General features: G+C 31.4%; 1 protein-coding gene across 1 annotated transcript in view; it reads right to left on the minus strand.

Annotated features, from left to right (window-relative positions):
• LOC143066847 (proteasome activator complex subunit 4B-like) overlaps positions 1-17,245 on the minus strand; it is a 48,538-nt gene that overhangs the window by 29,669 nt on the left and 1,624 nt on the right. The window contains exons 2-16 of the mRNA XM_076239659.1: positions 15,847-15,987; positions 14,418-14,534; positions 13,883-13,927; positions 11,990-12,139; positions 9,285-9,348; positions 8,809-8,883; positions 8,223-8,342; positions 5,588-5,677; positions 5,173-5,231; positions 4,361-4,567; positions 3,808-3,994; positions 3,050-3,139; positions 1,606-1,670; positions 803-947; positions 344-442 (exon numbers count right to left, since the gene is read on the minus strand). Of these exons, the coding sequence (XP_076095774.1) occupies positions 344-442; positions 803-947; positions 1,606-1,670; positions 3,050-3,139; positions 3,808-3,994; positions 4,361-4,567; positions 5,173-5,231; positions 5,588-5,677; positions 8,223-8,342; positions 8,809-8,883; positions 9,285-9,348; positions 11,990-12,139; positions 13,883-13,927; positions 14,418-14,534; positions 15,847-15,987 (1,654 nt within the window). The remainder of the gene's footprint in view (positions 1-343; positions 443-802; positions 948-1,605; positions 1,671-3,049; positions 3,140-3,807; positions 3,995-4,360; positions 4,568-5,172; positions 5,232-5,587; positions 5,678-8,222; positions 8,343-8,808; positions 8,884-9,284; positions 9,349-11,989; positions 12,140-13,882; positions 13,928-14,417; positions 14,535-15,846; positions 15,988-17,245) is intronic.

Genomic DNA, 17,245 nt, shown 5'->3' on the forward strand with positions numbered 1-17,245 from the left:
CCTTTTTAAACAAAATAATTAAAATTGTCATTTTCCATGCTGTTACATACTATACTCTTATAATTAAATACATGTACTCCAAATGTCTTCACGCTATCCAATTTGAGAAAAATTATACCGCTAAGTAATTATTTCTGATTGATATTTGCACCACATCTACATATTGAAACATTACAATCTTCTTCAAAAGCAAAATTACACTGGACTTATGACCACTGACTTCTTTATGTACATTTCTAAAGCACTGCAGACCTCAATTCTTTTAAAAGCCTTGTGCACACCATTAAAAAGAATTCAGTCAGGACTATAGAATTTGTGTTTTTTTCCTTGTGACCCAACTTACTTTGGCAGCAGCTCTGCACAAGTTGGCAGCAAATCTTCCTCCAACCTTGGTTTCATAAATGCTGTTGGCCACAAAGTGATGGAGATGTCTAAGGGCACTCTGAAATATATATAAATATATCTTAACATAAACTAAAGCCCTCTAAAATCTAATAAATTATTTCTCATGATGCACAAAGTTGATCATTGTCCAAATAGCTTTATAATTTAAAGTAATTACTCTTCTATGTCCCATTTATTTTTAACACAATCATACACCCATAAAGTTATTTCACATTAACATTTCATTAATTTTTTAGGCATACAAATTACAATCGCCTTAACTAATTTTACTTTCTTTGTGTCCACTTTTTCTGATTCCTTCTACATCACCCTTACATAACATAAATATCATAAAAGGATAGATAACAACTTGCATTACATATTCTAAATTAAGTAGCATGAGCCATGCCATTAATACCTTAAATATGGCTGAAGAACACTGTTGTAGAACTGAGGTAAATGTAGAGGACAATCCTACTTCTAACATCCTTTGTTCAGGGTTCAATTTACTGATATCGCCATGGATATGCTCTTGAGCACTATTTTCTATCAAACCAAGCACCCTGCAATGTTCAAATCAACAAAAAAATGTACAAAGACTAAATATCAAACATACATCAAAATAGCTAAATTACATACCGTCTACAAAATAACATGTTTGGGAGTCTCTGCAGAATTTATTTAAAGTTCAAGTGATTTTGGAGTTTGTTATAAACATGTATATGTGCAATTGTCTATTTCTGAAAAAAAAAAACCAATTTAACCTTTTTAAATTCTTGTTACTATTATCTTTTTTGCCTTAATTTGGTTGCTGTCATTTTAGATGCTCAGATGCTTTATATTGTTCAATTGATCCTACTCTTTAAACAAAAGTTTTTTATTCAGCACGATGTAAAAGAATCGGGCCTAGTATATTACAAATTTGAAAAAGGATCAGCTTACCCTTTCAGAGCACCTTATATCACATTAGATTTTGGTGGGTTTCATGCTGTTAATAATTTAGTTTGTATGTAGTGTTTTGTAGACTGTTGATTGTCTTTTTGTCATTTTTTGTGTTTCTCTATTCCAGTTCTCATTTTGGTATTCTATGAGGCCGGAAGATAAATTTTGTAACCATTCATTCAAATGCACTGTCTATGAATCTTGTGTCGAATGCACTTTATGTAACCTTTTTCAGAAAATTTAATCAACTCTGTAAATATTTGGACAAAACAAATGTACCTATCCATGAACTGAAGAACAAAGTCTTCAAATTGAGCAGTAGCTGAACACAATTCTCTCTCATTCTGAAAGAGAACAAAATTGATTCTGTGAATGCATTTTTACACTTGAAACACCAATAAAAACAAAATAATAGTCTGAATAACATAATAATAATTTGCAATCAAGGTAATCAATTCATACTTATATTTGTTAAATGATTAAAAAGATTTAAATTGGTAAATTTCATTTTTATGAATAATAATCAAGTTATCTTAAATTTGATTTAGTCAGAGTAATAAACAGCTGCCCCATGAGCACATGATACGCTCGTTGTGTTGTGTGCAATAATCATAAATAGTTTCTGAAATACAGAGTGACATGTGAAACCCACCTTTTTAACAAAAAAAACTCCATAATAACTCTAAAATAAAATTTTGAATCATCACCAAAAAGTATACAGATCTTAAGATAAATATAACTAAGAAGTGTGTAAAGTCTTAAGCAATGATCATAAATCGTTTTAGAGATAGAGCGTGACATGTGAAAGTCGGCCCCCCTTTTTTTTTTTACAAAAAAACTCAATATTTCTCAACTGAAATTTTGAATCAAAACCAAAAAGTATACAGATCTTTAGATTAATATAACTATTAAGTGTGTAAATTTTCAAGCAATAATCATAAATCATTTTTAGATATGGCGAGACATGTAAAAACCTGATCCCCCTTTTTTACAAAAACTCAAAAACGTAATTTTTGAATCATCACCAAATATTATACAGATCTTAAGACAAATATAACTAAGAAGTGTGTAAAGTTTAAAAAAATTATCATAAATCGTTTTTGAGATATGGTGGGAAATGTGAAAAAAAACCCACTGTTCAAATTACAAAGTCCTGTAACTCAAAAAGTTCTTATCTTATTTTCACCAAAAAGTATACAGATCTTTTGACCATCATAAGGAACAACTGTAATAAGTTTCATGAAATTTGGATGAGTCGTTCTCAAGTTACGGTGCAACATGTTTACGCTGGAAAGACAGACCGACAGATGGTGGTCATTTGTATACCATAATACGTCCCGTCAAAATTTTGACGACGGGCGTATTAAAGCCAAGTATCAGAAAATATCAAACAAATTTATGTAATTCACATCTAATTCTTCTAATTTAACATAATTTTGGCACATTGAAAACTTTATTTACCAGATATTCATATGTCATATTCAACATGATGGTGCATGTAGTCATGTGAATCATACCTCTTATGTAAATCAAAGTATAAAAAAACAGATATCTCACAGATGCATAAAGTGCTCTCACTTGACGATTCGTTACTTTCAAGCTACTGACCAAAAGAATACATCCACTTAGAAACGATTAGAATACAGATCATGACACAATGTAACTTGACTGTCAGAGCTGGTGTAAATATGTTTACCATCATATTGTGTTTCAGTATGTTTACCTCAGTGAGATCATTCCTCAAATGTAAAGCTTCAGAACAGTCTACAATAGGTACTAATGTTACAAATGTTGATATCATCTGGAATGTTACCTGTCAAATAGAAAAGTTATAATTAAAAAGAGAATTATCATTTATGCTGTTAAAAGTAATCAGCATATATGAATAAAAAAGGAGATGTAGAGATTACATCAATGAGACGGACAAAAAAAGGCTACAAGACATCTACAGCTACACATGTTGTCCTCAACAGTAAATAAGTGTATACACAATTAAATAATGTGCCAAAAAATATTTATTTTCAATACCTAAATTACACACAGAATTCATTTTATCCATTGTGTTTTTTGTAAATGATTATCAGATGTCTGGTTGTTTCATTTGGATTAACCACTTATGAGGACTTGGGGTGGTTTGATGATTTCAAATTAATGCATAATCTGTTAATATTCTGTTTTAATCATATATGTTTTATGAAATGTAACACTGTTTTCCAGAAATATTTTTCCATATGAAAATCTGATTATTGATATTGTGTAGTATGGAAGGCAGTGTGTAGTGCAGATGTAATAGTCTTTAACTGATTAGAAAACAGCACTTTATTCAGTGCAATAAATTAGAAAGGATAAACATAAAATTTACAAATTTAATTATGTTGTGTCTACTGAAAAACAGGAGCCAATTTTCCATTTAACTGTTCAAGAGATATGGTCCTGTATTGATTGATAATTAATACTTTAAAGTTTTTTATTCTTAATTACCAAACACTTTTTGAAGTCATTTGGATCTATTCCTGGTAAAGCTAGATTCAGCAGTGGTAATACATGTGATTTTCCTTCAGGATAGTACTTTGGACTCTGTAACATTGGACGTGCTACTGCCACAATACAAATCATGCATGCAATCAATCTGTGTGGCTCTGTCAAATTTTCCATTGCTGGATACATTCTACAAAATATCATTTTAATAGTTATAATACTTAAAACTTATAGAGATGATGACAGAGAGAACAGAATATATTAAAGAAGGTTGCATTTTTTGTTTTCTTAATGTTGGCTATAAATTACTTTCTAGCGTTTTTTCTCTGCACAAGTATCCAAGGATCTAGTATTTCAATTTTAGCAAAACAAATGGACAATCTTCTTAACTGTCTACCACAACAGTTCACTAAGAAAAAAATTGAAAGATTTTGGGGAATTTCAATTCAACTGAATCTTCGTTGTACCATTGCAATTAAACATGTTAAAGAGGCTAAGACAACAAAATGATAAATCTTCACATCAAAATCTATGTTACTAAGATAAACGCAATCACCTTTCAAGTAGATCAGGAACAACAATTTCTGGCCTAAGATTAGACAAGTGTCTAAGAGCTATTGCTGAGTCTTGACTGCCATATTTACTGAACATAGATACACAGATTACAGGTCTCATACTCTCAACAAACTTGGTAATGTCATCTTCTGTGAGCTTCTCATTCTCTGGTATTGGTGTATGCCAGGAGGATTTCTTATATCTCTCTCTACATACAAAACAAAAAAGAACCGAATTTCATCATTTGACAGATGTAATTAAGATAAACGAAATAACAACAAACTTCATTCCCTTTATCGGTTTTTGGTTTTATGGTTCACACTTCTATATTTGGGATATTCCAGAATTTCAATTAGATCAGACCCAACAAAAAAAGAAAGCTTCAAATATTTTGAATCTCACATATACTTACATATTGTAACTGCTATCATTAACATCAACTTTGTGCTATCATTTCCTAAATAAAGTGTAATCTTAGAATGCATTAACAATATGAAGGAAGTTTATCAAGAGTTGTTACAATAAAAGTATAGTCTACTAAGATACTTGAATCATTTCAACAAATCATTAGAGACATTGGTGGCTGAGTGGTCTAAGTAGTCCAACTGCTGTATCACTAGCATGTCAACAAGATTGTGAGTTCAAATCCCTCATGTGGTAGGGGCACTGAACTCAAATCATAATTGACTTGGAATTTTCTGCAGAAGGCCAATGACATGTTACTCTTACTAATATTTATTAAAACATATAATAAAACTGTTTAAACCATTGCTGTCAGAAAATTGCTTTGCTATGTCTATAACTATATTTTACCTGTGCAATCTCTTGACAAGTAATTTTGGAAACCACATCAGTAACCCACTTAACTTGATCTGCAAAATCATAAACATTTACAGCAAATAAATATATAAGTATTCTCTTTGTTTAAAAAAAAATATATGTTCTATTTCCACCATGATATGTTGTTCAATAGTTCTGTACTATAATGCAAAACTTTTAATTTAAAATTATTAATTTTATTTTACTTTTTTTCGAATTTTAAAAACTTGATGGTGCACATGTTGTAGTGTAGTAAGTAAATGCAATATTTACAGTATTGCTCTTTCAAATCTTACAGGAAACTCTTCTGAAGACACTTATTAGGCATACTTACAATTTATTATTAAATGGTCTATTAAATATAAAAAAAAGTATTCTTTTAGTCAAAAAAATTTACTGTTGAACTTACATTCCATTTTCCAAGGTTTGAAGGATGGTAAAATGTCTGTAAAGTCTTGAACAACTTGTTGATATGTTCCTGTACATCTTGATTTTTTCCCTACAACAAAAAAAGTTCTTCATTACTTAATAAATAAATATTTTTTCTTATCTTTGACTATGGTCTTTAACCCAGTTTGAATCTTCACTACTTTAAATATCTTATTCAGAGATCTCCATGGCCTGTTTAACCCTTTCGCCGACGAGTCCCGGTTTACCGGGATTCACGCTTCAGACAGCTGACGATGAGTCCCGTTTTACCGGGATCGGAATACCTCTTTTATGTTTCCCGCTCAAACAGTGCAAACGTGGGTTATCTTTCTTTGATGGATAACCCGGATGAAAGTGTAAACATGCCGGTTCCGTTTGTTGAAAACCGTGTCAAAATCAGAGGAAATTTACGGAATTTACGAGAATTTGAAATGAGGGAACATTTTTTTTGAAAGAATATGGAAGAATTGAAGCCAAACTAGTATACTTTTTTGACATAAAATGTCGTTTTATGTACAAAACAGTTGGAATGGACATCGATCAGTGTGAGGAATTTGTACAGCCTCATAAAATTTTTCAAAATTTTGCCGTTTTGGGTTAAAAAATTACGATTTGGGGTGAAAGAGTCGAATTTTGAGAATTTCACCTTGATAATGACGAAAATTTGAAAATTTTGATATTTTATGAAGAAAAAATTGTCAAAACATGAACAAAACTGTGAACATGGTCTTAGTGAATAAAATAAATACACAAATAACTATAAACAAGTTTTTATTGACATTTATTATGAATATTTCCAACTTGAGTAATAGTAGCCAGGGACGCCATCGTCTCAGAGTAGCTTCTGTCTGGGCAGCAATCGGTGAAAGGGTTAAAGATGGCGCCCCCCCCCCCTCCCCCCCCCCCCCCCCCCATCGTTCAAATATCTTGCGCCATCGTCAAATGACCTGCCCCATTGTTAAATTGTCTTCTGCCATCGTTCAAAACTGTTATTGTTTTTTATAGCCTGACGCCATTTTTTAGCAATTATAATCAAATGCATGTAATTACATAACCCTTTAGGCATTTTTTATATTATAATCTAATACAGTTCTAACGCCTGAGGGATATCTGGATTAAGATCGCTAATCACTTGTACCTGAGCTTGTACAGGTAGATCAACAAATCAGACAGGATTATTCTATCTAAAGATAGACGATTCATTTATCAAATTATTCAACTAAGTTTAAGAAAATAATTATGATAATTTAGATTAAATAAATAATTAATAATCCAGTTACAAAGTAAACAGTTTAACAAGTCGAACACGTGCTTTCATTTCAACTTATGTAATCAGCATTCCTCTTTTTTACGAAGTACAAAATAAGATGTAAAATATTGCATCGCAAGTAACTCAAGTACTGCTGTAACGATAATACAGAATTACTTTAAAAGTTAAAAACTAATAACTAAAATATTCACTCTGAAGGGATACTGTATCGTAATTCCGAATTCATTTCGTAGTTTACAATCAAATTGATACATCTGCGTTACCGTTTTATTCAGACTCAAGAAAGATGCTTGTTGCATATCATCTATTTACTAGATAAAGTCATTAAAAACCTTTTCATTTGTTAACGTTTGCTTTGCAAATCTCTTTAACCTATTACATTACCCGAATCATTTTGTTGTTGCTGCAAATCAGCCATACTGGTAATGGGTTCATGAATTCTGAATTTGACAGTGTCCATGAAAAATAATCTCCACATGATTTTTAACCCCCATTACCAACTAGATGTGTCAAAGCGACACGAATGGCCCCGTCCCAAAAAGTTAAAAATCCGCAATTTGAATAACACATGTGGACACAAACATCATGGTAGTCTCACATACCAAAAATAAGCCCAACATCTGAAGACGTTTAGAAAAAAACGGAATGACGGAATTACGGAATATCAGAATTTCGGAATTTCGGACAAGGGTTAAACTATATGGCACCGACAACTTCGTTGTGGAAACATAAAAGTAGCAAGAAAACTACATGGGGACCTTCATGACAGCTTTTCGTCATTCTCAACTAAGGGGGGACCATGAAGGCTTGGTAATTGAATGGTTACAAACGGCAATTAATGGAAATATTGATACTTCTATAATGAAAATTCAAATAAATATAATCTTAAATAAGCAATGAATTAGCATGTTCAACATTCCTTACATGAAGGAATTAAATACTTTCGAGCACGCTACACTGTATGGCGTAAACACAGTTTGTGACGGTGAAAGTTCCTCAATCGTTCAATTTTCATCCATGGAGATCCCTGCTTATTCCCCAAAAATATCCTTCAACTTTTTATGCATACAATTTTTATGAATTATTGCAGGAATTAAATCGAAAATAATGTGCCTACTTTTCATTTTTTTTTATACAGAACAAAAAATAATAATATAAACAGAACCTTGAAAATAGACTTGATAACTACTTCTTATCATTACTATCTAATGAAGACACATATATACAGATATATCTATAACTGTTTTATTGTGTTATTGTCTCATTGACATATACCTAAAATCTTTTTTTATTAAGAATAATGGTACAATCTAGAAAAGCCCCCCAAAAAATTAACATAATTTACCATTAGAGAAACCACCCATGTGACAGTGCTGTGTACATCATATGTGTTATTTGTTCTTCCAATCTGTACTTCCTGTGTTCCAACTGGTAGGTTAAAACTTCTCAAGAATCTGTTGAATATCTAAGTGAAATACAAATCACACCATTTAAAAGATTATTCATATATATTCTATAAATAACTATTTTGGGTCTGCGGAATGTAAAAAGATAATATGTCTTTGTGCGTTTCAATGGATATCTGATTGATAAGAGTTGTCTCATTGCCATTTATTTATAAGCAACATACATATGGTGGTGAAAAGTAATTCAATTGTTTCATTGTTTGATCCTCAGTAATTCCTTTATTCCTTCAAATATATCAACACCACAATCATGGATTCATTAAAAGAGTACATTACAGCATGGATTATGTAAAGCCAGTCATTAGAAAAATAAAATAATGACATTGTGTTTTTACCATGACTCATTGACTCTATAAATGACATAATAACTATGAAAATTTAATTTTCAACTCATCATCTTCAAGGATGGACTGACTCAAAAATTGTTACATAACAAATTATAGCACCACAGACAGTTTAATCTACCTTAGATATGTGAGGTGTCCAGTCAATATAACCAATATTATCATGTGCCAATCTTGCAAATAAGTTCACCAAACTCTGAAATAAAAGAAAAAAAATCATATACATGTAAACTAGCATAATTCTTTGAAAACTTTAAGCATCTGAAAAAACATTAGCAAGTATTGGATTAGATATTGACTACAAAAGAAGAAAATTACTTCAACTCCTGACTGAATGTCAATTTCAAAATTTTAAGTAAAATCTGAAATGATTTGGTTTCATGAATGCAAGTTGAGGAACAGAAAATCTGCTTGTGAGATGAAAATCAAATGACTACATGGAAGGATGACATGCCTGATTGCACATCTTTACCAATTTGAATGATTGTAGGTGTCTGAAATTGAACAAAATGCAGAAGTTTTGACAGTATACAATAGCATATTGGTACCAAAATAGTCACCCACCAACAACAAAAATATGAAGTTAAAACAACTTACTGCTTCCCATGGTGGTGTGTTATGACACGAATCCCATAAATCTATAAATTCTTCAAACCACAGTCTGAAAATAAAATAATGAAAAATATTTCAGAAACTGAAGTACAATTGAAGAACCAGATGCTCCTCAGGGCGCAGTTTTATACGACCTCAGAGGTTGAACCCTGAACAGTTGGGGCAAGTATGGACACAACATTCAAGCTTGATGCAGCTCTGAATTTGGATTATGATTAAATAGTTGACATAGCATAGGTTTCGGACACAGAATGAATGTGGTCTAATGAACTAAAAATACTTTTTTTGCTTTTGAGCAATTCACTATGCCGTTGAATATTAATCCCCTTAAAAAAAAATTATGACGAAATTTTCTTTTTAATTTCGGAAATTTGAAATGAGAAAAATTGTACCCCAGTAACAAGTAATTGACTTCTTTTTGGTCCTTTTTTTACCCCTTATTCCTATATGTTCGGGGAAATTTACCCCAAACTCAATCACAGCCTCCCCTTTGTTATATGGAACCTTGTGGTACAATGTCAGAGAGATCAATACAGTTACAAACACGTTAGTATCTGGAAACTAGAAAAATGCTTGTTTTTGGCCCCTTTTTGGCCCTTAATTCCTAGACTGTTTGCCCCATAACCTTTAAAATAAATCCAACCTTCTATTTATGGTATTAAACATTGTAGTACAGTTTCAGAGCAATTGAAATACTTATACACAAGTTAGTGTCCTGAAACTAGATAAATGCTTGTTTTGGATTCCTTATTCCTAAACCTTTGGGACCATAACCCCCAAATCAATACCAATCTTCCTTTTGTGGTTAATATTAACATTGTGTTAAAATTTTATTGATTTCTATTTACTTATACAAATGTCCCGTTGCAATACATTTATACCTCATCAAACTTTGGAACTATTTTTATGCAAAAGATACATTTATGCATCATATTTTAATAAAACTATATTCCATGTTTTGTTGCAATTTGAAATGCAAATACTGTAAATTCCAAACTCAATGTGTACATTTGATTATTTGTAAAAATGTGAGATATCTAATGTGTTTGTCATAATTTTTGTTAAAGGAAATTACTATTGAATTTATGAATGTGTGATTTTAATATTGTAAAACTGATACTGGTGCATTTTTGCATTTATATTAAAAACATTGCTGCATTAAAAGTAGTCCACACCGTTTCTGAAAGGTAATGCACACATTGAGTAGATGTCTGAGACGGGGCCGTAACTAGGGATCGATTACAGGGGAGGCAGGGGTTTGGGGCCGCCGATTTCCTTACTTTAAGACTCATTAGTATTGCTTGAACCTGGACGCAATTTTTAAGCAAAAACAAACTGAGATTGCTGTTCATGGTGAGCCAAGGCTCCGTCTTGAAGGTCATACTTTTAACTATAATTATTAACATTAAATACATTGTGACCGCCAATTTTTTCTCTCAATAAAATGGCGAAAAAAAAAACGTTTTCCTTCGATTTCCTTACTTTACGACTCATCAGTAATGTTTGAACCTGGGAGCAATTTGTTTTGCAAACAATTTTTATCTGTATTTAAAGATATTTTGGTTAGAAATCAAACTGGTAAGTTAAAAAAAAAAACATATAAAGCAAGATAATATAACGCAAGAATTTTTTTTTATCAAGGACCTTGAATTTCAATATCATAGTTTGAAAGCTGAACAGACATGTATAGAACTACAACGAATAAGAGTGTTTAACTACTAATTAAGGCATTGACCATAATGTTCTCGTACAATCGGGAGACGAACTGTCTGACTAGACACGTTAAAAAAAATATTTCCAAAAGCTGATTCAGCCGGTAACGAATTTCCGATATCAAAAAAAGATTCACAAAAGTCGATTTGAAAAGCTCATTAGAACTTGTGTTTACTTAGTTTATTGAATATCGACTCTAAATAAAACTTTGAATCTTGACAATACAAAGGGAACTTCCGCTGCTTAATTGAGCCCCTAGACATGGTAAATAAATGTGATTAGTTAACTTTTAATTAAAATTGCCGAAAGCAAAGTTTCATATGGGTTCTCGTACGACATAGGAAATACTGAATAACAGATGGATGGCCACACGAAAAAAAAAAACTAAAGCAAATACTGAAATGGTTCACTTCCGATAAAAAAAATCCTGAAAATGACAAAAATATATCACGTATCATGATAAACTGTAAAAACTGTAAACGTGTGTTGTTAATAATACAAATTCAAGTTCTTCGTGTACATATTGTACATATTTCATTTTATTACGTCAAAAAAAAAAAAAATGGTGTAGAAAATTCAGGGGAGGCAGTTGCCTCCCCTGCCTCATAGGTAGTTACGGCCCTGTGAGAGATCTCAAAAGTGATCATACATTACAACATATAACTATCAAGCTTCTGACCAAATATTAAATCATTCTGTTCAATGGTACATATGTACTTTGAAATGTATAACCATGATAACAGGAATATTTGTTTAAATGAATGGAAGGAGGAAAGAACAGACAAGATAAATACAATATAGCCCTTACTTTTAGGAGTAGGGTAAAATAAAATATCAAACAAAGCTCATGTATCAGGTAAATAATTATCAATTCTTATTTCTTTATTATATTCTGTCGTTTATTTGCAACAAGACTTATATATTGTGCATTGTGGGTTATCTTGAAAATAACCTATTAATTCATTTATTATACTTACTTAAATCCCTGATCATGCTCTGAAGGTGGTAGATTTGTAGGCAAAAAGTACTCGAAACAATGCATGGCTTTAATATGTGTTACATCAAAAGGACACATTAATGGTCTCCATTCGTCTAACATCTCTTGTGTAGCTTCTATTGGGAAGTACCTAGATTTGATTAAATAAGAGTATTCACATTATATATTCTATCATTAAGTTTATACAAAAAGAACCATTAACATTTCATTGAATACATTTATAATAGTTTAATAAAAACAGCTTTCTTATAAACTAGCATGATTATTAAACAGGATTCTATATCAATGAGTCATTGACACATTAAAATTAGACTGGACCTACTTTTCCAAAACAAGTGAATATCAAGCTGCATCAAGATTTAATGATCTGAGTCCTGAAATTATTTTATAATCAATAGGAATGTAGGATAGAAATAAGCAGAATTTATTCCCATATTGTTTTGATCAGAAGACTTCAATTTATGTTCATGCTTTCGAGTATATTGATGTATACTAGCAGAGCTCCAGATAAGAATTCACAAATTGGGTTTTTTACCCACCATTTTCTTATATAATTGGGTGATAAAGTTTATTGATTGCATTATCAATTCCAATTCACCCCTCATGTTAATATCAAATTGGGTTTTTCACCACCAAGCTCCTTAATGTATTGGGTTTTTTCATCAACACAATATTGAATATTTAGACAATATCAACCCCAGATTTTTTTTTCCATCTTAAATATGTTTCTTTCTTTGTTTAGCTGTTTTATTTGGTTTAGGGTTAGGGTTAGAGTAATTTGTTAGCTGTTTTATTTGGTTTATTGACTGAGAAGCAATTGTAGGTTTAATTTGTGTTCCGTTTCAAACCTTCTGCCAGTTTTGTATTTTCTCATATAAACTGTAAAAAAACGGATATATATGTGTATTCACAGGCACTCGTCTTATACCTTTATATAATAAATTCTGAGACCAGTGCCTGTGTGTGTATTCATTAATTAACCGTAAAATGAAAAAAATAGTATATAAACTCTAATTATACTTGAATGTTTTTGTTTTATTCTAATTTTCATAAATCTGGGTTTAGGTGTCTTTTATTAGAACTTTTGGTTTCTGATGCTTTATCATGTCATAATTGATTTGGCCTTTTTCCAACTGATTTCGTTTTTGAGGAAACCCTGCTTTTATTAGCAATGTTTTCGTTAAGGTACGCACACACGCCTGTTTGTTCGATGGACGCTTCCTAAAAACACTGGCTGAGTTTTGTTATCATCATAACTTTCCCTAAGCTTTTCAAAAGAAGCAGAAAACATGCTTCTATTCAATATTTTTACCGGACATTCACTTTTGTTTTAATTCAATGTATGTTATGATAAATCCCGAGCAATGCGAAAAAAATATGACTTCATGACACACGCTAATTGGATAAACGCAGAGAAGATCGAAATGTTTTCAAAAACACGTCTACCTATCGAGCAACGGAAAACTCTAACAGGGACCCATTTCAGCTACTTGATGCAGGGATCTATTTTCAGAACGAAAGGAAATTTCCATATATAAATATTATAAAAATAGTTTACGCGACGACTGTAAACAGATAAGGGTAAATAACGCAAATGGTAGTCAATAAAAGGGTTGAGAACTCATGGTTTTGGAATATAATTGGGTTTTCCTTTGAATTAATTGGGTTATTGAACCCTGCAATGGGCAATTGCATTGGGTTTTTTATTATTTGTATTGCGTGATCACGCAAATACGCAGCTTATCTGGAGCTCTGACTAGGACTATGGACTGGCCCTGGTAAAAAAATGAACAAGTTCCTTCACTCATACAAAAAAGTTATTATTGAGAATCTTTAATAAATAAATAAACATGTGAAAAAGAGATCTACTTACACTCTACATTGCTTGACTAGACTTTTTATAACATTCTCAATGTTGCTGAAATGTAAAATATATATATATATATATATATATATATATATGGCATACTATTACTGTTCATATTTACCACTATCATGACTATTGGTGTTTGATTATAAAAAAAATCCATTTTTTTATTCAAGTTCTTACTCTTGTTAATTAAGGTGCACTGGCCATATTCTGTAATTCAGTGTTTGAATTCTGACATAAACATTTACTCAAACAGTTTTAAAATTGTACATTTGGAACAGACTTCATTGTATATTTAAATAAAACTAGCTCCTTTGAATTTAACACTCTGAAAAATTATATATTTGGCTTACTAAAATTAGGAGGCAGATGCAGCGGGAAATGCAACACCTATATACAAGTCTCACATTTATTTTCACATTAAAATTAAATAACTGGAGTTTTTATAATATGATATCCAAGTCTCACTGGTTATGAAACCTGTATCTTTTTTACTAATACAATGTAGTGCATACCAAATTTAAGAAATAACAATTACCTTGGAAACAGCTGCAAACCATGGTGTTCATATGGTGAATAAGCCACATATTCAACCAATTTATATAACGGCCTCCAATGAAGAACTAAATCATCTCTGTTAAGAAGATCTCTTTTCCTATAAATTATACAACAACAATGATCATTCAGAAGACAAAAATTAAAGGAAAGGGCCCCTTTAACATGTGTGTACAAACATGTTAGTTATTTGTGATCTCAAAACATACATGACATAGATCTATAATGCATGCTGGGGGATGATTTGGGGAAAAAACCTATTACTGTGGATTCATTATTATTCGTGGGATACCATTTTCTTGGTGAACCATGAATTCAAATGTTCAACAAATGACAAATTTTATAGAGGCTCAAATAAGGACTTTAGAAAAACCTTGAAAACAAATATCCATGAAAATGTAAGTTTTCCTCAATCCACAAAAAATTGATACCCATGAAAATGAATGAATCCTCCACAGTATAATAGATTTGCAAACTCTGACAGATGGTGGGGTGGGTGGGGTGGGTTCAGGGGTTTGGAAACTCCCCCTTTCTTTGGGACTATCAATGCATTTGAATGGGGACATATGGTTGGATCCCTCCTCCTTTATCCTTGGTTGGGAATTCCCTTTTAAAAATGGCTTGATCTACCCCTTTGGAGATTTGGAAACTCCCCCTTTTTTTGGGGATGATCAATGCATTTCAATGGGGACATATGGTTGGAACCCCCCCTTACTTGGTTGGGAATTCCCTGTTAAAAATGGCTTGATCTGCCCCTGAATGTGATGTCCTTATCAATTGTGTCAACCTGTTAATAGTCAGTGATCCCTAAATTTTGTGAACTCTGCTACAGAGGTCAAAGTTACATCATGTTTTAACCCAATAATGTGTATTCTCTGTTACAACTAATCAGCTGTGTTTGATATAAATATTTCAAAATAAATTAACATTTCAAAATAAATTAACCATGTCAAACTTACGATTTCAAAACGTAAAATTAATACTGCAAAAGGTTTACTTTTTATTTTTCACTGAAGGATATTTGGAAGCTGTGTCAGGCTATAACATTTATCATTAAATCAATTTGAACTCCTGATTTCTATTATGTAATCAAAGTCTTGAATGTTGTTCTATCTAATCAACTTGGTTGTTAAATCAGAGCGTTGCATCTAATTATGATCAATTATAAGTCCAGCAAGTTTAAAACACCTGTAGAGTTTTGTCACTTGTCTCTTCAAATTTTAAGATTAAAAATTTCACACATAGCGGGATGCATTGTGGCTATGATAAACACATGGCGGCCGAAATTTGATGCGTAGCGGTACTGCAATGCATGAATAGCCTAGGGAAAACACTGGTTATGACAGAGTGACTGTCAGTATATGCAATAACTGAATACTTCAACTTGATACAGTTTAACAGACGATACTTACTTAAGCAGATTAATCAACATCGCCGCAAACTTCTGTACTAACGACAACTCAAGTTCAGGCATCACAACTAGTTCATACATCAAGTTAATTAATGCTAGGTGATCTTCTTTACAAAACTTCATTCCATTTAACTTTATGTACCTACAATAATCAAATAAACAAAAAAATTAAATGGAAATAAGATCATGCAAACAAAATACTGAAACTTGCATTAAAATAAATTCCATATATATATGATTACATTTATAATTTTTATATATATATAATTTTATTAATTTTCTCTTTCTTTCATTTTGATGATTTTAAATACTTTTATGGGGTTTTTTTTCTTACAAGATATGTTTTCGGAACCTTTTCAGATTCACCATAATCTATTGGCAAATATAGCTGGATCAAAATATATAAATAAAATTAAAATAATTTTAAGTTCAAGAACAATATAAACTAAATTGTGCTATGGATTTTGTATTGTTCCTGTAGTCCTAAAATAAATATAGTGGACTGTATTGATTGACATGGACAACAGAAAACTGCACAACAATATGTGATTTAAACTGTGTAACCAAGTCAAGTGATAGTTTACTTAGCTATCTCTTGGCAAACTTTAAAAATATGCACATCAATTCCAGGTGAGTTTTAAAAATTTCAATACATTAGATGCATAAAACGTTTAATATATCTAGGTCAAAGATACCAAAGTTGTCTGCACTCAGAAGTTAAATTTTTTTTTATAATGTAAACATGTCCCTATTTGTCAATTTCTTTTGATGAACTTTTTTTGTCAATTTCTTTCATGTCTTTTAATGAACTTTTTTGTCAATTTCTTTTGATTAACTTTAAACCCTATCAGGAAAATTCTACAATTTTTTTGGTAAATCAATAAATGATAAGACATATGTCATGGACAATGGCATGCTGATTCTTAATTTTGATCGTCCAGTAAGTTCATGCCATTAACTTTTTGATATAATAAACAGGGGTGTGGAAATGATATGCCCGACAACCGGACAAGTAATTATTTTTGTCTTGGTTGCCCGTGGACAAGTAAAAAAATATACAAAATCCAACAAAAACATAAAATTAATTTCAAAACGTATGAAGATGTTTAATTTATGTAAAAGAAACCAATGTTCAGCATGTGAAAACATCAATGTTCAAAATAATAAATATTACAGGACCAATTATCAATTATATTACTTGATACCGAAAATAGGTCGATAACCAAAATAAATAAAAATAAGTATGCGAACCTGAGTCGCGTAACATTGAATTGGCTTTGTCCATTGACCCGGGATCGTCGATTAGGTTTTATCCATCATTTACCGAAAGTGTCATTTCCTTAAATTTTGTATCGATATTCAGATTGATAAATTCTTAATAAAAAGCTGGGCAGGCAAGA

This window comes from Mytilus galloprovincialis, chromosome 3 (genome assembly GCF_965363235.1).
Source record: "Mytilus galloprovincialis chromosome 3, xbMytGall1.hap1.1, whole genome shotgun sequence".
Taxonomy (NCBI): domain Eukaryota; kingdom Metazoa; phylum Mollusca; class Bivalvia; order Mytilida; family Mytilidae; genus Mytilus; species Mytilus galloprovincialis.